The sequence below is a fragment of the Lutra lutra genome, chromosome 5 (assembly GCF_902655055.1).
Source record: "Lutra lutra chromosome 5, mLutLut1.2, whole genome shotgun sequence".
Classification (NCBI taxonomy): domain Eukaryota; kingdom Metazoa; phylum Chordata; class Mammalia; order Carnivora; family Mustelidae; genus Lutra; species Lutra lutra.
In genome coordinates this window covers 46,698,170-46,723,094 of record NC_062282.1, presented here as the reverse complement: position 1 = coordinate 46,723,094, position 24,925 = coordinate 46,698,170, and the positions used below count along the sequence as shown (strand labels likewise).

General features: G+C 49.1%; 2 protein-coding genes across 3 annotated transcripts in view; one reads left to right on the top strand and one right to left on the bottom strand.

The window, feature by feature from the left end:
* The window catches only part of FAXDC2 (fatty acid hydroxylase domain containing 2), a 33,436-nt gene extending 25,846 nt beyond the window's left edge, over nucleotides 1-7,590 (top strand). For both annotated transcript variants that reach the window (XM_047731633.1, XM_047731631.1), the window contains 3 exons: nucleotides 435-540; nucleotides 909-1,075; nucleotides 1,896-7,590. In XM_047731633.1, the coding sequence (XP_047587589.1) occupies nucleotides 435-540; nucleotides 909-1,075; nucleotides 1,896-2,052 (430 nt within the window). In that variant the 3' untranslated portion in view covers nucleotides 2,053-7,590. The remainder of the gene's footprint in view (nucleotides 1-434; nucleotides 541-908; nucleotides 1,076-1,895) is intronic.
* Nucleotides 7,385-24,925, bottom strand: part of LARP1 (La ribonucleoprotein 1, translational regulator) — a 56,827-nt gene continuing 39,286 nt past the window's right edge. The window contains 12 exon segments of the mRNA XM_047731626.1: nucleotides 7,385-8,518; nucleotides 10,289-10,416; nucleotides 10,586-10,695; nucleotides 14,465-14,609; nucleotides 17,031-17,182; nucleotides 18,031-18,137; nucleotides 18,582-18,787; nucleotides 18,908-19,031; nucleotides 19,795-20,187; nucleotides 22,198-22,367; nucleotides 22,490-22,513; nucleotides 22,516-22,663. Coding sequence (XP_047587582.1) covers nucleotides 8,309-8,518; nucleotides 10,289-10,416; nucleotides 10,586-10,695; nucleotides 14,465-14,609; nucleotides 17,031-17,182; nucleotides 18,031-18,137; nucleotides 18,582-18,787; nucleotides 18,908-19,031; nucleotides 19,795-20,187; nucleotides 22,198-22,367; nucleotides 22,490-22,513; nucleotides 22,516-22,663 — 1,917 coding nt within the window. The 3' untranslated portion in view covers nucleotides 7,385-8,308.

The following is a 24,925-nucleotide window of genomic DNA, read 5'->3' as shown; positions in this document are numbered from 1 at the left end:
AGGGAGGAAATTGAGGCCTCAGAGCAACATCACCTGGCCTCAAAAGCCACCTCTTAGTTAATGTGGACACCAACTATTTGTTCCACGACTGACAACTTGAGGCAACTGACAGAGGATGTCCAGCAAAGAAAGCCGCTGCATTCATGTGCAGTGGGGCGCTTCCCCATTTGTTTCCTTACTGAATTCTTTGTGGGCACCATTCCTGCCATCCCCACAGCTAGTACAGCTGAGGTAGAGGCAAAGAAACCCACCCCCAAATTATGCAGCATAAGAGGTGGGGTTAGAATGCAAAGGCAGGTCTGGGTGCCAATCCAATGTGTTTGCAACTTTGCTCCATAGGAGGAACTCTTAGCTCCTACCTTTGGTTTCTCATGGTCTGGTGGGAAAGGGAAAAGGGAGACTGGCAGATTATTAACTGTTAACTATTTTTCCAGGCTCCTTCACCACCCAGCATTTTACAAGAAAATCCACAAGAAACACCATGAGTGGACAGCTCCCATTGGCGTGATCTCTCTCTATGCCCACCCTATCGAGCATGTGGTCAGTAGAGGTCTCCTCTCCAGAGGCAAAGGGCAGAGGGCCCCAACCACCTTCCCAAAGGCCTCCCACAGAGAATTAAGACCACAGTGGCCCTTTCTCCCTTCTTCCCATTCACCAGCTACCATTTAGTGTTGACCCAGTCTGTGCTAGGCTTTGTGAGATGCCCAGCAGAAGTTATCTCAAACAGTAACTTGTCTGAAAGTTAAAAAGCTTAAGGACTCCAGTGAATCAAGGTCCTGCAACTCTTTCAGCTTCTCCAGATCTGAGTCAAAGAAGTCCTGCTGGTACCACCCTGGGGCAAAGTAGACACCCATTGGGTCCCCTCCATCTCCCTGGGACCCACCTTCAAAACAGCCCTCCCCTTGCAGGTCTCCAACATGCTGCCGGTGATGGTGGGTCCCATAATAATGGGCTCCCACTTGTCCTCCATCACCGTGTGGTTCTCCTTGGCCCTCATCACCACCACCATTTCCCACTGTGGCTACCACCTACCTTTCCTGCCTTCACCTGAATTCCATGACTACCATCATCTCAAGTAAGACCTCTTTCCCCACTGTGGGTCCTTGGGCAATAACCTTCACCTTCTCTCCTGGAGATTCCAGGAGCAGACATGACCCAGGTATCTTCAGTTTCCTTGTGATGGTACTAGTGGAGGGAGAGTTCTAGAGGTTGGCAGAATAAGGACCATGCTGGACCCAGATCACCTTGCTCTATTCCTTCTTCCTAACACTGGGTCTTCCTGCAGCTGTGGGTTTTTAACCTTTACTTAGGTCCTGGGCCCTTTGAGTATACCTAAGAATAGGTGTACCTTTGAGTACACCTAAGAATACTGCACACAATTCAAGGGGAATTGTCCATTTCTGCAGTGTAGTGGTTATCATGTCCGCCTCACAAGGGGAACTGTCCTCTCTGAAAGCCTCCGGGCTTTTGCAAGTGTGGTCTACAAACCTCCAGCGCCATGATCACCTGAGATAACCTTGATAAAACACAGGTTTGGGGGTTCTGCTGCACATTGCTGAATCAAAGTGTGTGGGGCAGCAGGACTCACAAACTGCGTTTTAGTTAAATGTTCTGGGGGATTCTGATGGAGGTGGCCCCTGAACCAACCTGAACAAGCCAAGCTCTGCCACACATTCTGACTTGTGTGCGGCGGAGTCAGATAGCTTTTCAAAAGAAGAGCGTAGGTTGTCAGTCCAGAGTGGCCCCAGGCATGTGCACAACTCCCTGGGATGTTCTGATGGAGGCGGTCAGCATGTTGGGGATGGGTGTTTGGGGTAGGAGGGCTTAGAAATGTAAGGCTAGCATGAATGAAAAGAACAGCACACCAGTCTCCCGCACCATCCTCTCTCCTCCAGGTTCAACCAGTGCTATGGGGTGCTGGGGGTGCTGGACCACCTCCATGGGACCGACACAGTGTTCAAGCAGACCAAGGCCTACGAGAGACACATCCTCCTGCTGGGCTTCACCCCACTGTCTGAGAGCATCCCAGATGCCCTGAAGAAGATGGAGTGAGACAGGGCCCCAGGGCCATCCTGGCTGTCCCCCTCACTGGACTGCTCCGGTGGCCTGAGTCATTCTGACTGCACCAAACTTGCTCCCCCAGCCATTCACTAATGACAGCACCACTGGGGCAGGGGGTTAGATCATCTTCCCAGAAAAGTAGGCCAAGGATGGGGCCAGGGCTCCCCCAGCTGCCCCTATTGTCCCTCAGAAGGAACAAGAAGGAGTTGGCTTAAGGAAGGGGGTAAAACAGCTCCCAGAATGGAGGCCCGTGAGAAGAAACCACTTTTAAGAGCGGTCCTGGTGAGTCCCCCTGGTCGTTTTGCTGCAGAAGGGGAAAGATGACCCCAGATGACCTTTTTATGACCTAGACAAGACACAGAGAATGCAAAAGTGGTGGTGAGATAGGAAGCTACTGCCAGCTCTGGGAAGTCTCCTCCGGGTGCCAGGGGGTGAGGGAACCAGAAGGTATTACTTTGCCCCTTCCTGTTGCTAAAAGCTTTTCTCATATCCTACTCTGGCCAGGGCTAGGACACCCTCATTTCCAAAACACACACACATACACAGTCAGCTAACACAGGCCCCATTTCACCTCTACCCCATTGCAAACATCATCCCTCTATGAAAAGAAAAAAGCCTATCACAGAGCGCCCCTCCCTGGATGAAAACTGGGATATCAAAGAGATGCACGCCAACCCCCACCTTCAGCCAGATGTGGAAACACAGAAACCACAGGCCAAACCCTGCTGACCTGCTAAGCTGGAGGTCCTTTTATCCACAGAAGGGAGGGTCAGAGTTCCTGACCTTTGGGGACACCCAACTGAGGGGGCTAGAACCCTCTCAGAAAAGGCAAGAAAAACATGGCTGACCAAAGGGCAAAACCCTTTTCCTTCCCCCAGATGATTGACCAGTTGTCTCAACACCATTTATTTCCAATGAAACTTTGTCAGGAACCTTATTATCTGAAACAAAACCGAAGACCTGCGTGGGCTGCAGCAGCCCCCAGCCTGGCCTTCCCTCAGCAGCCAGACATTGTCAGGAACCCTGCAGCTCCCAAGGACAATCTGAAGACCACCATTCTCAGTTACTAAATTCTTGTTATTTGGACTTTCAGCTGTCAAGAAAACCATCCGTTGTTTTATTAACCACCTTAATTAATACTGGATAGGGCCAAGTCTCCAAGCAAATCTAAGACTCCTTCCTTCCTATCAGCGCTACAACTCCAGACCTGCCCAGTACACCAACTGGGCACTTACCAGTGTCCTCCTTGGCCTTCAAAACCCCACCCACCCCATCCCCTAGTCTGGCCTTGGTGGGCCTGGCCCCATCCCCAGAACACCCATGCCCTGAGTTTAAGTCTAGCTTCTGGTGCACCCATGGTCTGAACTGCCGCAGATGCTAGCCTGCACGCACAACCTATTCTTACAAGTAAACACTTAGGAAACAGCCCATCTTCAGTATACTTAATAGGGTAGGGAATGAGGAATGTGGAGGAGAAGAATGGATGCCTTTTTTCCCGTGAGGGCTTTAGACTTTGAGGTATTGTAGAGGGTCAAGAGGCTGACAGTCTCTCATACCTTTTGGCAGCCAGGTGGCTGGGCTCTGACAGAGGGGCCTGAGCCCGTGCTCTTCTTCACCAAATAGAATGGCCCTGAGGTTGGGTGAACAAGTGAGGCTTACGAAAAGGGAGACGTCACTAAATTCCCAACAGACCTTGTGAGGGTGAAAGTGGAAGGCATGGAAAATAAACTGATCTCTTAATTCCAGTAGGGGCTTCCATGTTTTCTCTGACTAGTCCGGACACTCCTAACCACATGACATCTGGGAGCCACAGCCGTGCAATAACCATCAGTGGCCACTCTGAGCATCCTTACCAGGCTGTGGAAGTAGGGTATCTGCCTGTCCCCAGATCCACCTACAGAAGCCCCGGTTGCCACCTTCTCGACTCTTCTTCAGGCCACGGAGGCAAACAGTGGTCCTAAAGCACCTGCCCACGGAAATAATGGTGGAATTCTTTGGAAAACCACTTCTGCTGGGATGCTCCAGTGCTAGGCATGAGAGAGTGGTCAGATTAATGAGTAGGGAAGGCCATGCCTCACTTCCAGTTTTTTAATGCTACATCTAGGCCAGACTGGCATTCCAAACGTTTCTTCTGCCAGTGCCCGGCCTCACGGGTCAGGGAAAAGCCACCGACAGCCCAGGAGCCGGTCATGGGTGGAGTGGGGTATAGTCATCATTCCAGCTTCAACCTTCAGGGCTCACTGGCTGGCCTGGATTTCCCTAAGGCCAGAGCACTGACCGATTAATCCTCTACAACCTAGCAGGGGAAGTCTTCAGTGAGGGGTGGTGCTGGCTGTCCATGAGGCATCCCAGCAACCTTCCTGGCTGTCTCCTTACAAGATGCCAAGCCACAGCCAGAGGACAGAAATCCCGGGAGCCGTGCAAGGGGGCAGAACCCCCAGAGCTGCTGCCCGGCAGCTCCCTATTCTGTGGCACCGACTACCGCTGCCACGTCTCACCTGAGCCCCAAGGTGGCCGTGAACTCGAGGCTGGCAGGAGCCCTCAAAAACCACTGAGGACTCCTCCTGGAACCATTCAGCAGCAGCTCCGGGAGTCTGCTCCCTAGGCAGACTCCTCACAAGTCCGACAGCAGAGCCCTGCAAAAGCTTTTATGTGCACATTGCACATTCCGACTACAGGACTCCCTGGATCTGAGGCTCCATCCCTCAAGAGCTGTACCCCAGATGGGAGACCAGCCAGTGTTTTGCCTTTTCAAGTTTTTATTTTTATACATTTTTTTTGTATTAAAAAGAAAAGCATAATTACCACAAATTACAAAGGACTAAAGCAGGACTAGAATAATGAATGAATCACTTCAGCCTGGAAAGCAGATGCTCTCAATAATATTAATGTTATAATACAAGCTCATTCAAGTATTTTACATTTTTTTTTTTTGTCCTTTTAAATGTGATATCCTAGCACATGGTAAAGATAATGTACTATGAGCGTAAGGTGGAACCTTCTCCGCAAAGCCAGATGACAAGTTTTCCTCGCCAGTGAGAAACGGGCTAGAAGTTCTGATCTTCTCTGCCTCTGCCATCGACATGGCTGAAGGAGAGGGCAGGGGCGGGGGCAAATCCAGGGGCCCTTCCACACAGGACATACTTTAGGTCCCACTCACAAGGGCACCAGATCATCCACACCGCTGTACTCAGGCTTTTTGGCAAAAACAAAAACAAAACCCACGCCCACTGGCCCTTGCCCCTTGTCTAGTCATCTTCCTTGCCCCTGCTCCCCACTTCCAGGGCCTGCTGAGCAGCTTACTTTCTTTTGTAAAATCAATCATCAGGGAAGGGGGAAAAATGAGCTACAATGGAACAAAACAAAAACGTAACAACTTTGACATGGGGGCTCAGCACCTAGGCCTGAGCCCCAGGGGTCCAGGCTGGGGCAGGGCCAGGCAGCCACCCTACTGGGAGTGAGTCTGCCGCCAGGTTCAAAAGAGGGCAAGAGAACCCTGCCCCTTAGCAGGGCTGAGGCACTCAGACCTTGTGATGTTTGATGCCCAGAGGTCATACTGGCATGGACCACTCGTGGAGGGGTACAGGATGAGTGGAAGGGTTTGGGCAGGCTGCTTTGTGTCTCAGGTCTTGGGACCCCCACGGGAGGGTGGTGGGTGTGAAGCGGCAAGCCCCTGATGGCTCCGGCCGCTCCTGGCATGCCTGTCACAGATACGTCGGTCCTAAATTCAAGTGTCTTCAGAAAGTGAAGATGTAAACTACTCTTTGCAACATTAACTCCTAACATGTTACAAAAAAGAAAGAGAAAAAACCCCTCCCCCCATCCTCAGCCTGTGATGAGATGAAGTCCTCACCTCCCCACCCCAAAGGGGCTTCCTCTCTCTGGGGTGTCTGTGGGAGAATCAGGGAGGGGATGGCAGCCCCCTGGCCTGGGAGTAAACTCTAGGTAAGAAAAGCCTTTCCGCACACCCCCAAGGCTTCCTTGCGCTCCCAAACCCAGCAGAGGACAAACACTGAGGTTCTATGGTGCTGGATACAGTACAGGGCTGAGCAACCCAAAGAAAGGGGGTAAAAAGGGAAGAAGGGATGCAGGAGTCCAGCATCTGATACAACGCAGGGCAGGCACCAAACAGCAGGGGAAGGCCTCAGATCCCACTTACAGAGCAAAGACCAGACACTCATCCTTGACTTTCGAGACAAACCAGGTCACAGGAACTGAGGTGGGCTTCCCACATACTAACCACTGGGAGCGCAGAGATGGGGAAGGGTATAGGCCGAAAGCGGTGAGGTGCCCGTAACAGAGGGCAAGCCCTTGCCAGTCTGGGATACTGTCTCCTGCTCCTGATCTTTGGGCCCAACAGAAGAAACAGTTAAAAAGAGGGCCAAGGAAGTGTCAGCAATGGAGCAACACTACCATCAACTTCTCTGTGCTGCTCGGTCCCCACTACGGGGGGGACATGTCGTCACGCCCGCACCCGACACACAGCTCAATCTGTGTGGGTCAGTCCTTCGTCACCCTCCCTAGTTTTGGGTGCCAGCGGACTCCAACCATGCCATTGTCGCTCAGCCCGACCCCAGCAGTCAGTGGCTGGAGAAGAGAAGTCAGGTATACTCTATGTCCACATATACCTTCCTGCCGCGGGGCTTCTCCAACTGGCAGGATTCCCCCCAGCCCTCAAATCCTCCTCATCCCTCATTCCCAGGCAGGGTCAATTGGAGGGTGGGCAGAGATGGCTTGCAGAGGGGGGATGCAAGATGGGGAGACCCCACCAGACCCAAGGGAGGAGAATGGCATCCTTCTCCGCCTGTTAGGAGACAAAGCCTCCTTGAGGTCTCAGAGCTTTCCGGGCAACACGTTCCCCAGCCTCGTCTGCCAGGCGTTCACCTTTCCCCTTGGAGGTGAGGGGAGGCGGTCAAGCTGAGGCCAAGTGTGTCCCAGATCCAGGCCAATGCTCTTCTTCAACAGTTTGAAGCCAACCTGGCCTTGGGGTTCCCAGGGTAGGATGAAGGGTGTCACGGCAGGACGGGGCCTGTCATGAAGCAACAGCAAGCAGAGCAAGGGCACAACAGCGGCAGCAGTGTACGGACACAGGACGCCAGCTTCAAACGATGCAACAGCAGGGGTATTTCAGGGACGGCTCTACGTGAGCCGCCCCCAACTCTCTTGCCTACAGGCAGGAGGCACTGTACATGCAACTCAGTCCAGAGGAAGATCCTAGCCAATCCAGCCCAGGCACATCCAGAGAAGGTGTGAGCTCTTCGAGTTGACTCCACCGAGGAAAACAGGCATTTGGGTATTTCAGATTCCCGCTCCACAATAAGGCAACTTTTAAAAAAATATTATTTCCAAGAACAAAACAAAACAAAAAACAAAATCCAAGGGTAGGGGAAAGACATCACTTTCTGTGGATTAGGTGGGGGTTTTCTGATTTATTTTTTTGGTCTTTTGTGGTCGATTTTGTCTTTTTTTTTTTTTTTTTTTTTTTTCCATTTTTCCAAGGATGGAAAGGTCAGAGAAAAATAAAATAAATCATCTTTCAATAGTCTTTTCTGGTATGAGCAGCGTCTCTGGGCTGGGGAGTAAGGGGTATGGGGAGAGGGGGGTGGGGAGAGGATGAAACCTTCCCCTGCCCCCACTTCTAGATCCTTTGGTTTCCTTCTCCCAGAAGATGGCAGAAGGGCATGGTGGGGACAGCAGGGGGAGAACATGGTGATGACAAGCCCCAGATGATCAGAGGGCTGATGCTTGTGGGGCCCAGGGACGCTGCCAGAGCCTTGCATGGGACAGTGCTGGGCAATGGGGCCCACAGGGCCTTCTTGTGGGCTGCATAGTTGGCTTGAGGGGGAGCAGGAGGCTGTGGCTGGGAACCAGGGTGGCGGCCTACCAGCCGCGGGCAGGGCTACAGAGTGATTTTGGTAATCCAGACGAACTATCAATAATTTAAAACTTGATATATATATATATATATATATAAAAAAAATCTCCCCCCTTTCCCTCCCCCCCCTTAGAAGAAGCTAGGATGTGAAGAAGAGTCATGGAGAGAGGAAGGGGAAGAGGGTGTGTGGAGGCTCCTGCCCAGGGGTACCTCTGATAGCCCAAATGGTATACACGTTGCTACTCAGCACGAAGGCCCATTCTAATGACTCGAGGCCTGTCCCTTCTCTGTCCCCTCTCCTGGGACTGGGCACCCCCATGGACTCTTGCCCACCCCATCCCCACCCCCCAAACCCCAGGGCTAATGGGCTTTTCACTTTCCCAAAGTCTGTGTGTCCGAGTGCTGGCTCGTCCATTTGGCATCTTCCCGGACAGGCTGGCCAGTGGGTGGTGTAGGGGGTTGGCTGATCATGGTGGCGGGCCTGCTGGAAGACTGGGAGGGGCATCGCTTCCTGCCCTCACCGCTGCCACCTCCTGCCGCCACTGGGTGTCGCTTGTGGTTGCCCTCCTCACCCATTGGGGGCTGTAACAGAGGAGGGGATCATAGTGATTAGCAGCCACGACCCAGACGCCCTTCCTTGCCAGGCCTCTCTAGAGACTTACCTTCTTACCTCCAAATGTAGATAACAGGTGTAACCTTAAAAACCAACTACCTGTTTTACGAAGCACATCTCTGTATCAAGATGCCAAGCCCCATGCTGTTTTCTGCACATTCACTCATGGGGTCTACACTACCCTTTGATGGAGACATGATCATCCCCAAAGTAAAGCACAAAAAAAATAATTTGCCCAGGGTCCCATAGCTTGTAACCGGTAAAGACAAAATGTGGACTAGACCCATCTACTTCTGAAGCCCAGGCCTTCACCTACACAAGTTTCTGCTCCCCTTCTGAGAAGGGATTGCTGCAAAAATGACGACGCGTGGAACATGGCCTGCATACTCTGGGACGTCTCAGCTCAGAAGGCCCAGATACTCCTGGGGATTGCCTCATCTCCTACCAAGCTCTAAAGAGGACACTGACCTGGGGTGCCTGGATGGCTCAGTGGGTTTAAAGCCTCTGCCTTCAGCTCAGGTCATGATCCCAGGTCCTGGGATGGAGCCCCGCATCGGGCTCTCTGCTCAGCTTCCCCCCGCTCTCTGCCTGCCTCTCTGCCTACTTGTGATCTCTGTCTGTCAAATAAATAAATAAAATCTTAAAAAAAAAAAAAAAAAAAAAAAAGAGGACACGGACCTAAGAGTCAGACCATGATCCAGTCTGGACTCATGGCTACCAAAGGTGACCTCGACGACATGTCCATTTCCGGGTGTCAAAACTCAGCCCTTCTTCTTGTCCCACCTCCACAGGTTTTCTTACTACATGGCTTCTCTGCACATGTGCCTCCCTCTAGCCCCCAAACGAGGAGGTGCTCAAGGATGGAAGACAACAGATTCCTCTTATACTGGGAGGGCTGAGCAGCACTGCCACCATCTCACTGGGTGGTCATGGGCTCCCATTTACCCACTGGTTCAGCAACAGTAACAGCAAATCCTACCCCCTTCACCACATTATAAAGGTTAAAGGAGATCAATATAAAGTGCCCAGCACAGTGCCTGGCACATGGTAATCACTCAATCAATGGCAATTTTTTAATACATTTGAGGAGTACTATTGTTACTTACTTATATTTATCTTTTTGCTAAAAGGCTCCAAAGGGAGTAAGATGATTAGCATACCTCTAATATATTACAAACTCTGTGAAAGAAAAAGTTTCATTTCTGGAGTCCCTGAAGCACATGTAAGGCAGATACATCCATCACTCTAGTGCTTCCCGGGATCTGCCTAGCAGCAATAACTCTGAACCACCACTGGATGTCACCATTGAGTCACTGCTCTGAGAAGACCAGAGCGTGGCTGTGGTGGTGGGGGTATTAAACAGAATTTATAAACTTCTAGGGCTGGAACTGGCGTCTTCCAGAAAAAACGACATTTACTTGAGTACTCACCCCAGTCAACTAGTTATGGCTGACTAGGGCTCACCAGTAAGGAGGGGTAGAAGATAAAAGGGAGAGGGCATTAGGATATTTAGCTACTAGAACATGGGAGGGAAGGAGGAGCAACCATAAAAACCCCTAAAATTAGGGGTCGGAGTCCACTTCTCACCCTCTATTTTATAAGTGAAGACACCAAGGACCCAATGGGGGTAAGAGTCCCTAAGCCAGTGGCACAGCTGGGACAAGAACCCAGGTATCCTGATCTCTGGTCCAGTTTTCTTTCCAGGACAGCGGTGAGAAAAAGGAGAGACTTTCACTTACATCCACTCGGAAGTCCTCCAGACGTCGGAATTTGCCGAGGTATTCTTGAAGTTTGGGGTCAATGTCCAAATTTTTGGCTTTGGAATATTTCAAGAAGGCCCAGAACTTCTCCAGTCCATAGAGTTGGCCTACAGAAAAGAAGAGGCAGAGTCAGAGAGAAGCCAGGCTGGTGAGGAGTTGAGAATAAAGAGGCTCAGAAACCAGGAGGTGGGATGTGACCTGGGTTGACCCAGGGAGGGAGAAGGGAAAGAAGGCCTGAATGACCAGGCCTTGCAGAGCTCCAACTCCAGCTCTCACCAGCTTCATAGTCCTTCACCGTTTCCTCCTGAAAATCCTTGAAGATATCCAGCCGGAACTTCTTTTCCAGGCCATAACTGTAGTATCGAAAAAGGCACTCCAAACCATATCTGTAGAACACAAGCCAGTAAAATTGGGACACGGTTTCTGTATTTGTAAAACAGGGAAATGTACCTGCATCACAAATGAAGTAGGAAACCATTTAAGCATACGGATTTTCAAGAAAATGCTAACTAATCTTCAAGAAGACTAATATTTAATGCTAGTCTAAGTGGGGTCTAGCAGTTTATGGTTTGCCAGGGGTCAGCAAACTCCAGACAAATGAACAACGGCCCCCTGCCCACACTCATTTGTTCATGAAATGTCACTGGCTTCTTTGTGCCAGAGGAGCAGAGCCGAGTACTTGTGACAGACAGCTCCCCCTCCAATGTCTGGCAAAGCCTGAAATATTTCTCATCTGTCCCTTTACAGAAAAAGTCTGTCAGCCCTTGGGATAAGCTCTCCAAAGTCATGTGGTCATGTTAGTTAGTAGGTTTGCTTATCTGACTTCAGAAACTTTACTTCTGGGGCACCTGGGTGGCTCAGTTGGTTAAGCGTCTGCCTTTGGCTCAGGCTGTGATCTCGGGGTCCTGGAACTGAGTCCTGTGTCGAGCTCCCCGCTCAGTGGGAAGCCTGCTTCTCCCTCTCTGCACACTCCCACCCTTGTGCTTGCTCTCTCTCACGCAAATAAATAAAATCTTTTAAAAAAATAAAAATTTTACTTCTACGAATATGCCAGGGAAATGACCAAAAATACATTTTTATATTTTACAGATATATAAAACTATTCATAACATTATTAAAATTTAAATGTCTTAGAAAAGCAGTTAAGAAAAATCATGGTAAAATCTGTACAACAGAATATAAATTGTTAGGAATTATAACCTGGGGTACCCACATGGTGCAGTCAGTTGAACGTCCGACTTTTGATTTCAGCTCAGATAGTGATCTTAGGGTTGTGAGATCGAGCCCCGTGTTGGGTTCCATGCTTAGCACAGAGTCTGATTGTGAGTCTCTCTCTCTCTCCTCTGCCCCTCACCACCATGTGTGCTTACATTCAGTGCTAACTCGCTCACTCTCACTCAAATAAATAAATCTTTCAAAAAAATTATAACTTAAATCTATACCAAGGGATACGGAGATGCTTATGATAGATTATCAAGTGGAAAAAACATGTTTCAAAATGTTACGTGATAATTACAAATATGTAATTTTCACATCTACATAGGTATGCAAAATCTGGAAGGGCACATACTTTTTTTTTTTTTAAGATTTTATTTATTTGACAGAGAGAGAGATCACAAGTAGGGAGAGAGGCAGGCAGATACAGAGAGGGAAGCAGGCTCCCTGCAGTGCAGAGAGCCCGATGCGGAGCTTGATCCCAGGACCCTGAGATCATGACCTGAGCCAAAGGCAGAGGCTTAATCCACTGAGCTATCCAGGCACCCCCTGGAAGGGCACATACTTAAATATATTAACACTGGTTATCTCTGGGAGTTGGGATTTTCAAATTATCTTATCTGTATTTTCTGAACTTTCAACAAAAAGCATGTAAGAATTTCTGTAAGAAGACAAGAAAGTTAAATATTTTAACGACATGGAAAAACGCAATGCTTATAAATGATAAGACATAAACAGGAGGGGGGCCTGGTTGGCTCAGCTGTTAAGTGTCTGCCTTCAGCTCGGGTCCTGATGCCAGGGTCCTGGGATCGAGCCCTGCACTGGGCTCTCTGCTCAGCAGGGGACCTGCTTCTCCCTCTCTCTCTGCTGCTCCCCCTGCTTATGCTCCCTCTCTCACTGTCTCTCTCTCTCTCTCTCTGTCAGATAAGTTAAAATCTTTTTTTTTTTTAAAGATTTTATTTATTTATTTATTTGACAGAGAGAGAGAGATCACAAGCAGGCAGAGAGGCAGGCAGAGAGAGAGGAGGAAGCAGGCTCCCTGCTGAGCAGAGAGCCCGATGCGGGGCTCGATCCCAGGACCCTGAGATCATGACCTGAGCCGAAGGCAGCGGCTTAACCCACTGAGCCACTCAGGCGCCCCGATAAGTTAAAATCTTAAAAAAAAAAAAAAAAAAAAAAAAAAAAGATACCAACAGGGACGCCTGGGTGGCTCATGGGTTAAAGCCTCTGCCTTTGGCTCAGGTCATGATCTCAGGGTCCTGGGATCGAGCCCCGCATTGGGCTCTCTGCTCATCAGGGAGCCTGCTTCCTCCTCTCTGCCTGCCTCTCTGTCTACTTATAATCTGTCAAATAAATAAATAAAATCTTTAAAAAAAAAAAAAAAGATACCAACAGGCATTCATGTGATGATCTAAATGCATTAAATATGGCAGGACATTAACACTTGTAATCTCTGGATTGAAGGGTTTCTCTCCCCACAGCTTCTTAAACATTTCTGAGGGGCGCCTGGGTGGCTCAGTCATTAAGTGTCAGCCTTTGGCTCGGGTCATGATCCCAGAGTCCTGGGATCCAGCCCCGCATCGGGCTCCCTGCTCAGCTGGAAGCCTGCTCTCCCTCTCCTACTCTCCCTGCTTGTGTTCCCTCTCTCGCTGTGTCTCTGTCAAATAATAAATAAAATCTTAAAAAGAAAAATTCTGTACTTTTCAAATTGCTTACAGAGAGAATCTTTTATTTGGGGGGAAGAAAAGTATCTTTAAAAGGTATCTGGTTTTGTTTTTAAGATTTTATCTTCTTGACAGAGAGAGCGAGCACGGAAGCAGGGGGAGCGACAGGCAGAGGGAGAGGGAGAAGCAGGCTCTCCACGGAGCAGGAAGCCCGACCTGGGGATAGATCCCAGGACCTTGCGATCACAACCCAAGACGAGGCAGACCCCTGACCGAGCCACACAGGTGCTCCAGGCATTTGTTTCTTAATAGCAAAATACTGAAAACAACCGAAGTATCTATTAACAGGAGAATGGTTAAATAAGCTGGGATAGGGGCGCCTGGGTGGCTCAGTTGGTTGAGCGGCTGCCTTCAGCTCAGGTCATGATCCCGGCGCCCTGGGATCGAGTCCCACATTGGGCTCCTTGCTCAGTGGGGAGCCTGCTTCTCCCTCTGCCTCTGCCTGCCATTCTGTCTGCCTGTGCTCATTCTCTCTCTCTCTGACAAATAAATAAAATCTTAAAAAAAAAAAAAAGCTGGGATACATCCATACAGCGTAAGCCTGTACTGGCTATAAAAAGGAACAAGAAAGTTATTTATATATGGACATGGAATGATCTCTAAAATACAGTATTAGGAATGCCTGAGTGGCGCATTTGGTTAAGTGCCTGCCTTCGGCTCAGGTAACGATCTCAGGGTCCTGGGATCAAGTCCTGCATTAGACTCCCTGTTCAGTGGGGGGCCTGCTTCTCCCTCTGCCAAACACTCATGCTGCTTGTGCTATCTCTGACAAATAAATAAATAAATAAAGTCTTTAAAAAAAAATTATTTTAAAAAGTGCAAAAAAATAAACAGCAAAATACTATCTAATAGAGACTAATCTCTGGGTAAACAATAGGGACCTGGCGGGAGACTACGGGGATATCCTTGCTTACTCAAGTGAAATATTTTTAGGAAAGTCCACAGGCTTCTGACCATGCTCACTGTCTATGGGGAAAGGAACTGGAGGCAGGATGTGGCTGAGGAGACCGCTCATGATATAATCTTTGACCTCTCTGCATCTGAACCATGTCAACATTATTACTCATTCAAAAATTATCATCTTTTTATAAAGTATATTTGGGATACACACCAGAGATTTTTGGTTACAGTTCTGGAAGCAGACCCACCAGGGATCCCTCACCACCCTCCCCCAAGCACCAGCCAGCCCCCACCACTCACCCCACATGCCGCTCACCTGTAGCCTTCTTTGGCATCCTCCAGAGCCAGCTGCTTGAACTCCTCATACATCTTCTTGTTGAAGTGATCTCGGAGGAAGAAGGACCAGAAGCGGAAGAGAGTGTTCATCTCCTGAGACTGGCCAATGCCCAAGCGTTTCCGCTCTGATGCGGGAGGAAGGAGGAAAGACGTGTCAGGGCCACACTGCCTGCGATTCAGGGGACAAACGTTCTTGGGCTCAAGGACTTGGTCCTTTCTCCTCTACCCCCTTCCCCGCCAATTCCCTGGCTCATCCTTGTCCTTCTGGTGAAGAGCGTTACTGAACACAATCCTGTGTCAGGCCCTGCTGCTGGGCGCGCAGAAGCAGGTGGCATCGGTTTCTAAACCGAGTCACTGCAGCCTAGCTTTTCACCTCACATACGACTGCTCTCAAGCGTAGTTGAACAAGGAAAAGCATCAAGAAATAATTTGGTAATCTAACATATTAATTATTCATTACCAATTATTATTTCAGGAATCCTAGATATTAACAATTACAAAAGAGTAATATTAAAAACACACACCATAGAACAAACAACAAAAGAGAACATAAATTTAGTATCATTAAAAAAAACCACAGGCGCCTGAGTGGCTCAATCAAGAATCTGCCTTCAGCTCAGGTCTTCGTCCCAGGGTTGTGGGATCGAGTCCCACATTGGGCTCCCTGAGCCTGCTTCTCCCTCTGCCTGCCACTCCCTTCCCTGCTTATGATCATGCTCTCTTGTTCTGACAAATAAATAAAATCTTTAAAAAAACTACTAAAAAAAAAAAAATAAAAGAGATTTCCTTAAAATAAAAATAAAATAAAATAAAAACCTCTGTGCTTCAAAGGATACCATCAACAAAGTGAAAAAAAAAAACAGCCACAAAGTGGAAAACAGTACTTGCAAATCATGAATCTGATAAGGGACTTGTACCTACAATACATAAAGAACTCTTATAATTTAATAATAAAGACAAATAATCTAGTTAAAAAGTAGGCAAAGAATCTGAATGGACATTTCTCCAAAGACATACAAACGGCCAATAAGCCCATGAAAAAAATGTTCAGCACGAACAGCTATGCGGGGGGCGCGCAAATATAAACCTCCAGGAGGTATTACTTATCACCTCACACCTACTAGGATGGCCATTACCAGAAAGACAGACAACAAGTGCTGGGTCAGGACTCAAAGCCATCAGAAGCCTCATGCTGTCAGGAACAACAAATGGCGGCCCCTTTTTGGGAAAAAGTCTCACAACTCCTCCGAAAGTTAAACAACAGAGTTATCACATGACTCCTATCACATGAAAACCTACGCCCACAGAAATATGGACATGTTCATGGCGGCATTATTCAGCACAGACATAAAGTGGAAACCCAAAGGCCCATTGGTGACGGAGAGACAGATATGACATTACATGTCCCTCTACTGAAGTGCTAGCCGGCCTCGGACAGGAGTGCAGTACTGGTACCGTGCTACACAGAGATCGAGTGTGAGAACAGCACGCTCGGGGCAAGAGGCCAGCCACAAAGGACCGCTGATGAGATGATTCTATTTACAGGAAAGTCTAGAACAGGCAAATCCTTAAGACTGCGGGTTGTGCAGGCCTGGGAGGAGCTGCAGGGGTGGAGGTGGGAAGTGACTGGTAAGGCGCACAGGTCTCTTCCGCGGTGCTAATGAAAAATGTTCCAACATCGATGCCGGGGACAGACACACAATGCTGGAATATACTAAAAGCCACTGCACAACACCATGCACTTTAAATGGGTCGACTGTGGAGTATGTGAATTCTATCCCAAAAAAGCAGTCACCACACCCAAATACACAGGGGAGTAAGGCAGATGAGCGAAGCACTCAGCAGCCATGTGCTGCTAACTGAGAAGGGGCGTGAGGGGGAATTAAAGTAAAGACTCCGTGGGAGTGCTGAGACTGCTTCTGAGCATCTTCACAGCCAAACCGACAATCTACAGTTAAAAGACGTATCACTGTGTGATAAAAGGAAACACATGGGAGTATCTAGACAGTCTCTCCTTACACCATCTTCTAAAAGCAGGGGTCAGCAAACTTTTTTCTATAAAAGACCAGAGTAAATATTTTAAGCTTTATAGGCTTCATGTGGTCTCAGTCGTAGGTTCCTCCTTTTTCCTTCAACCCCTTAAAAATGTAAAAACTGTTCTAAGCTCAAGGGCCATACAAAAATAGGCAGCTAGCTGGATTCAGTCTACAGGCCACGGCTAAGCCGCCCCTGTTCTAGAGAATCTATGCCGCCCCATGCACACCCTTTTATGATCAACAGTGGGCCACACTGGACAACAGCTGACTTAACAGCCATGCCAGAAATAGGTAAACTTTTGATACCTTTTTATTATCAAGAGAGGAAGATCAAGGAACAGAAATGTTCTGAGTATCAGATTCTTTTAGCTTCCTGTATTCCAAAACTACGTGGCCTGAGTCTAACTCCAGTCCTCCTTGCTCTAAGGTCAGAAGAAAGCAGAACCACCTGCTCCACCAGCCCTTATACCCTGGCCCCCGAGGCTGCCCCTCTGTCCCTGCGCTTCTTACCATTAAGGCAGCGCCTACGATACTTGTGGTAGACGTGTTGTGTGAAGCCATTTTCCTTAAGCAGCTCATGGGAAGGGTGCTGGAACTTGGGCAGAGACTGTGGGGTACAGCCATAGCTGCCAACTGCAGGTGTCCCTTCTGAGGGGCTGGAGCTAGAGGCCAGGAGAGAGACAGTGTCACCAGGTTCCCTGGAGCAGCTGGCCATCAGGTAAGGAGGGGCTCCTCTGGTCCATCAGCCAAGATCTAGCCTCTCAAAGGGCAACAAAGAGACCTAAGTACTATGGTAGGCCAACCAACATCCTTCGGCCCGATCACTCTTCAAGTAGACCTTTGATGGCTTTTACAAAGTAGCCACTGAGGCTCACAGAAACTGGGAGACTTGTCCTGGGGTCATGGACTGTTTTACATCCCAGATCGGCACAATGCCCAAACCTGAGCTTATAAGCATTTATTTATCCCAAGTTCACATTTAAGTTTGTTTGATGAACTATTATGGGGTAATCCACTGTATTTTTAAAACCACAGCTATTCCCAGTCTGTGCCATCTGTGCAGGGAGTAGAGTGCACAGGTCAGTGGCTTCCAATGTTGCTCTTGAACAGGGAAAACTGGGGCAATTTTCCTGGGGGTGGGGTGGGGGGGACCTGAACCCTATCCCCAAGAAGCTGAGTCAGTAGGTCTAGAGTGGGGCCCAGGAATTTGTATTTTTCTTTAATGACCTGGCTATCCTGAGGCAGGCAGCAGGTATCTACCTCCAAAAATCAATTCACAGATACTCTCTAAGAGCCTCTGGTCTGAGGGGCTGTGACACCACTTCTTTGGGAAAATCTTCCCAGGCCCTAGATTTACTTCTCTAGACTTCTTCAGATTTTTGGATTTAGGTAAGGGCCCCTTCTTTAATTTACAGACCAAAGAGGTTCCTTCTTCTTGGTCCCATCTACTGCCTGGCTTTCCCGCCCACCCTGCCGTCAGCCTCATCTCTCCTCTCCACTGCGCCAGCACCTGATGGATGCCGTCCGGGGCCTGTGCTCTCGGGAATCCATCACCCAGCCCACGTGACTCTCCAGGGGTGGGTTTGAGCTGTGTCTTGTCTTCCTTTTTCGAGGCATCTGCAAAGGTCAGTCCAGAATATGTTATTAACTCACAGAACTCTGAGAAACACCAAGCATTTACAGGACTAAGATTCCTTCATGTGTGTGAGCTCTTCACAATTTACAAAGAATTTCTGTTATCTAGTCTCTCACACATGAGGTCCACAGCTCTGAGCCAGAGACTGGTCACGTCTATCCCACAGGTGAGGAAACTGAGGTTTGGGAGCCCAAGGAGCCACAGCTCGTCAATCCTCCTTGGGCCTTATCATGGTGACACGGACATGGCGACACTCTCACACCCAGTGCCTTCCTCAGATGTGGCCACTCGATCCCGAGGCGGCCCACCATCCTAAAAACACAGGGATTTGGCAGTCTCTTGGCTCAGGCAAGGGAACGCAGCAAAGCACTGGAATGCGGTAAAGTGAGCCCAAGACTCTTAGCCACGCAGCAGAAGCCCCTCACCTTGGCATCTAGCGTCCGTCCTTCTTTCACTACTGGGTAAAACCGTGATGTCTGACTTGAGTCTTTGAGCTGTGGTGTCCGGGGAGTGCGGGGGGTCCTGGCATTGCGGTAGTTTGGCGACTCTGGGACAGTGGTTGGTAGAGAACGGGCGATGGTGGAGGGCTCAGGAGCTCCAAACAGTTTGTTGGCCAGGGCGTCGGTGGGGACTGCAGAGAGAGAGAGTGGGCCAGTGAGCAGGGGTGGGCCTGTGACTGACTGCATCTGGGAAGCCCCCCCGTCAGAGGGCTGTACTCTCCCACCTAGGCCAGGTGGTACCCCTCTCTCACCTTGTTGGAAGCGGGGTGGCCCAGGAGGGACCTCCTGGTTGGGATCCACGGGGGGCTCTGGGGTTAGTGTATCAAACTGCTCCCGGCTGATCATGTTGACTTTCTTGAAGTTCTCGACTTCTTGCTGTGGAGGATACAAAATGGGTGGGGTGTTGGTGTTAGTAAGAAGACTGCCCCAGCCTGTTTAGGAATCAAGACGTGCAGGAAGTTGCAGGGGGCAGCTCCCACATCCACATACCTGGAATTCTGGTCCCCAGGCTCTCAGCTGCCCCACACCATTCCCTAGCCCCAGTTACCTGGACACCAGCGTGCTGACCCAGAAGGGCTGAGTGCTGGCCCAGCCCTCTTTGCAGCAAGGCTAGATGAGGAGCTCCCCACAGGCCGCTGACTCTCCTCTTGCCACTGTCTCCTCACCTCCACCAAACTCCCTGCTGCTTACTATCGCACAGGCTCACCTCACAGCTACTCTGGACAAACCTGCAAGTTTTGACTATTTCCAGTCAGCAGTGATTTTTTTTTTTTAAAACCTGTCTTTTCTCTAATTTCCATACTCAAAACAGGCTCCTGAAAACTTTTATATAGGCCTAAATTCTTAAGAAGAGAAGTAACAATCCTCTGTTCTTCTCTTCCCCACACGTGTGGCTGTCAGGACATTAAACATGGATGCTGAGGCAGCACAGTGATTGCCTCTCACAGTGACACAGCTTACAAAGTCTCTCTCCATCTCTCCTCACTCCATGCCCCAGCAAAGTGTCAATTACCACCCTCTCTTCATACACAAGGATACTGAGACTCTTCCCCAAGGGCACAGAGTGAATCAGCCTGCCTCTCTCCCGCAGATTACAGACACCCCAGGCTCCACCCCCACTGCTGTGTCCAAGCCTCACCTTGATCTGGGAATACTCAGGCTCAAACTTCTCGGTCCACAGGTCCTGCTCGTAGTAGAAGAGCCCATCGTTAATGACCTTGGCCAGCTCCGCGCTCATCTTGGCACGCGAGGTATGGTTGCCTGTGCGGTCCCCCCCAGGGTGCCGACGCATGTAAGGCGGCGTCTGGGTGACAATGAGGATCTTGTTTACATCCCGGTCATCAATCTCATAGTCAGAGTCCTCATCAGACCAGGCGGTGAAGGTGTTCTTCCGCCCATCCATTTGCTCCATCTCCTCGTCAAACAGGAAATCGAGCTCCTCTTGCTCCTCCTGCTCCTTGGACATGAGCTGCTGAGAGGGCAGCTGCTGAGGCAGAGAGGTCGGGTGGAGGAACCTGGGTTCCTCGGACTTCTAAAATGGGAAAGATGAAGAGTGCGGGGTGAGATTACCGGGGGTCTTGGACTAGCCTCTGTAGCTGTCGCCGAGAGAGAGGCCCTGGCAATGCCAGCAAGCCACAGCTGCCAGCCTTGCAGCCTGTCCCCTACGACTCTAGGCTTCCTCTCTCCCAGCTGACATCACAGTCATTCTCAAACGGCGAGGGGACAAGGCCCTGCAGCCACCTATGCTCTCATTTACCTAGCCTGGGAGTGAGCACACGATTCTACAGGTTGATCCATCCATTCCATCTATCCAAAATCTCTCCAAGAAAAGGAGAGCTTCATCAGACAGGGACCACAGCTGCCTTGCTTTCCCTCATATCCTTAGTACCTAGACAGGGACTTAGCAATAGCAGATGCTCAACTCTTTTTTTTTTTTTTCCCATTTGACACAGAATGAGAGAGAGATAGGGAGAGAGGGAACACAAGCAGGGGGAGTGGGAGAGGGAGAAGCAGGTTCCCCACTGAGCAAAGGGCCCGATGAAGGGCTCAATCCCAGGACCCTGGGATCATGACCTGAGCTGAAAGCAGACGTTTAACTACCCCAGATGCTCAACTCTTTGATGAGTTAACAAGAACCCACTGATACCAGGCCCTAGAAGACACAATCCTTGAACTTAAGGCAGCTCACAGTTTGGCGGGAGAAAAGTCAAACCACCAGCCAGCCAAATGCAGTGTGGTATTGGTCAAGAGTAAAAACAGAATTTGTGGAACTACACAGGGATTGGCACTTAACCAGCTAGAGGTGAGAGTGAGGACAGTCAGGGAAGGCTTCCTGGGAGATGTAATGACAGAAGAAGGAGGAACATAAGTAAGCCAGATGAAGGCAGGAACAAAGAGTGTACAGAAAGGACAGCATGTTCTAGAGGCAAGAGAAAATAGGCTGCTTCTGGCAAAAAGAAGTATTTCAGAGTGTTGCTAGGATGAATTTATCTGAGACCTCAGGGCAGAAGCATTTGTCTACCTTACAATTTCTATCCAAAAGGTCAATTCCCTCCTATGCAAAAAACTTCCCATATAAACTCCAAACCTACTCTCTCTTAAGCTTCAGGATAGGCCCGGTGGGAACAATAGGGCTCTAATTGTGGAATGGGGGCTAAGCCTGCCTGCCTTTCCAAACCTCAACAGCCTATAGGCCTGGAACTCATAAGGTCCCTCTCCAATGTTCTCCTCATGACTCTGGCCTGATCCCTGACACTGTGTGAAGGATCACAGGCAGAACAGAGAGGGAAGTCGGGATATGAACAAGAGGGAGGCAGTCTCAGTGGCACAATGGAAAAGGGGACACAGCATTTCAGACACCCAAAGTCCAAGGTCATCTGTGAGGCCTCCTCACAAGCCCTAAACCAAAGAGATCTCCCAAGAGAAGGTAGGGAGTGGGGCAGATGGAGCACACATTTGCTCCTGGAAAGGGAGCACTAGTTTTAGTTTGAAATGGAAACACTTCTCAGAGTGGACTCAATGTGTACTACTGGCATATTGCTTTACAATTTCTAGAGCAGTCTAAGCCCTTCTTTCTTTCCTCTGAAGATGGGAACACTGAAGACTTGAGATACTAAACAACAAGCTTCCCAAGGTCAACAGCCATCAGTGATAGGAAACCTGTGTTCATGTCTAGACTAACTCTACATCCAGGCTGTGTGTCTGCTCTTTCCCTTCGCTCTTCAGAGCCTGAGTGGCTTATACAGGGGACAGTGAGGACACGCTCGGGCACTACGGCAGCCCCAGTGATTTCAATGGGACAAAACAAAGAGCCAAACACCAAGAAACCAGGGACACTGCTGCCAGGGGCCATATGAGTTCCTCCTGTGAAGAAGGGCACTAAGGAACTCACACAGCGGGGGCGGTCCTGAGAGGTGATCCTCACTGGAAGGGGACACGAGCCCAGTGGCTTTCCCACAGTCACTGCTGACCTCGGCTCGCGTCACAGCCAAGAGCCAGCCAGCCTGTGGGCTTAGCCCCTCTGAGGCCCAGCCCCACCCACCTTGGGCCGTGCTGGGGACGGCCGCGGCCTCTTCTTTACTTCGATCCAGTTCTCAGAATCCAGGTCAGGCAGGCTGGCAGACAGGCCCTTGGGCAGCGTCTTTAGGTTGCTGACCTCCTCTGTTTTGGTTGGCACTGGGGTGACGGCCCGGGGAGAACCAGGCGCTGACTCTGAAGGGTGGAAAGGTGAGGTCCTCAACCTTCTAGTCCTCCTCCTGACACCAGCTCTGAGGAGGAGTGCTGGCTGAAGGACAAGGACAACAGGAAGGCGCCCACAGGCCAGCAGTACTTACCTGTCTCCTTCTGGTAATGCTGACGGGTACAAACTCGGGGCAGTTGAGAAGCTGGGAGAAATCAGTCTGAGAATAATCCACTATTGGGGGACCAGGAAGAGGCCATTTCTCTGGCTCCTCCCTCCTGCGGACTTTCTCATCAACGATCTCCACCACCTTGCTGTCCTTTAGGGCCTGTGGGGGAGAAGGAAGGAGATGATACAGAGGAATGATTCGGACAGAATGAGGTCTGGGCGGCTGGCAGATGGATGACTGGGCCCCACGAGCTCAGTTAAGAGTCTGGTGCTGAGGGGGGTATAAGAAAACTGGCACCATCTTCCACAACTGGCATCGGATTACGAGATGTTCAAACTTATAAGAAAGGACCAACATGAAAAACATACCTGCCCTGTGACCTTGCCATTCAATATCTAGCAATCTACCCCCAGAGAAATAGGGCCATAGACAGATTACATTATGTGTAAAGATACAGATAAAAAGCCATTCACAACATCATCTGTAATATGGAAAACACTAGAAACTACCCAACTTGCCACACACCAACAACTTAAAATAAACGATGACACACCCATTCAGTGCTATACGACTCAGACATTAAAAAATAGCTTCGCATGTGCTGAGGGGGAAAGAGCCATAAAAAAGCAGGCCTAGGTCAGTGTGTCTAAGATGCCACTGGTGTTTGAATTTTTAAATAAATACAAACAACTACATACACATTCTTCTAGGATTCACAGGTAAACGCCTATGGGTGTTCATCTCTAGGAAAAAGGGTCAGAGTGGAGAAGGGAGGAGAGTTGTCTTTAAGAATCTTTGCAGTGGAAGGCAGACATTTCCACAGTGTGACACAGGACAACACACTCTGTCGGTGAGGCTACAGCTAGAGGCGCTCTGCTATACTGCTGGCGCGTGTCCCTGAGGAAAGGGAACCCAGCAATTTGCCCCACAGTGCAGCCTTCTCACTTCTAGAAATCTACATCAAAGATACACTGGCAAAAATACGGCAAGATATATACGCAGCTCTAAGCAGGAACGACAAACATCCTTCTCTTATGTACTACCATGCAGTCAGCTCCCAAATGTATTAAGTGAAAGCAAAAGAACAGGTGAAGAAACGCATGCATTACATGGTGCCATCTAACTAACACAGGGAAAGGATACAAATACACCGAGTGGCATTTGCTAATTTTTTTTTAATGGAAGGATTCAAAACAAGTTGCCTATGGGGAATAAAAGGAAGGCAGAAGTGAGAGAATTTTAAATCGGACTTCTAGGAGGATACCATGTTGACTTTAGAACCATGTAAATGTTTTACCTAAATGCAAAACAAATTAGAAATTAGAGGGGAAAAAGCAATCCCTAAAACTTGAGAGCAAGATGAAACTAACAAAACAAATGTATGTCAAACTAGAGACAAAACTACACAAAGATTATTCCAAGTATTTGAGAATACAGTCATTTGAGGTATAAAGTAGCAGCCCCCCCCACATTTTTAGTAGTAGTAGAGGTATTATTACGAGAATAAGGTATATAAACTATCGAATAAAACAAATGAGTAATTACGTTGAGGTCAACAGCAATGAGGACTTGGGGTCTAGGAGAAAGGAGTATTAGACATAAAAGATCATTGGTATTGGGCGCCTGGGTGGCTCAGTCGGTTAAGCGACTGCCTTCAGCTCAGGTCATGATCCCAGAATCCCAGGATCGAGTCCCGCATCGGGCTCCCAGCTCCATGGGGAGTCTGCTTCTCCCTCTTGCCTTCTCCTTACTCATGCTCTCTCTCACTGTCTCTCTCTCAAATAAATAAAATCTTAAAAAAAAAAAAAAAAAAAAAAAAAGACCATTGGTATTAAGTAAAGACTGTGTAATCCTGAACTTTAATAGAAAATATCAGTATAATTTCCTGATGTATTAAAAAAAAAAAAAAAAAGCTCTAGAAACAATGACCAATCAAAGCAGCAACAAACATCCCTATAACTCAGACTGTGTGGTACATAAACACCATTTCCCCAAAAGAGAGGACTTAGAGCGCCTTGAAAAAATGGCCTATTCCAGATCTGAGGCAGGAAGTGTACGAGATCAAGCGGGGCTCCGCTAGCCGCAGAGGGACAACTGGGTTCAGCACAGGAGCTGCAACAGGCTAAGACCGCAGTAAGGCTGCATCCGCAGGTCTGGGATGCTACTAGACACTAAAGCAAAACAAAAACCAACCAAACCAACCCAAGCCCTTGAAAGTTATTAGGGATCAACTCATAATTCTGACAACTGGTTAACAAAGGGAAAGATCAGGCTTTTATCCGCCCTTTCTGTACAAACCATACCTCTTTGTAACTGAATAGCCGATGAGGCAGAGTCCCCCCTTAAAAAGGTATTCCGGCTAACAAATGAAGACAGAGCGATAGAATTAGAATTTCACCACTCCACAGTCCCTACTGAAGT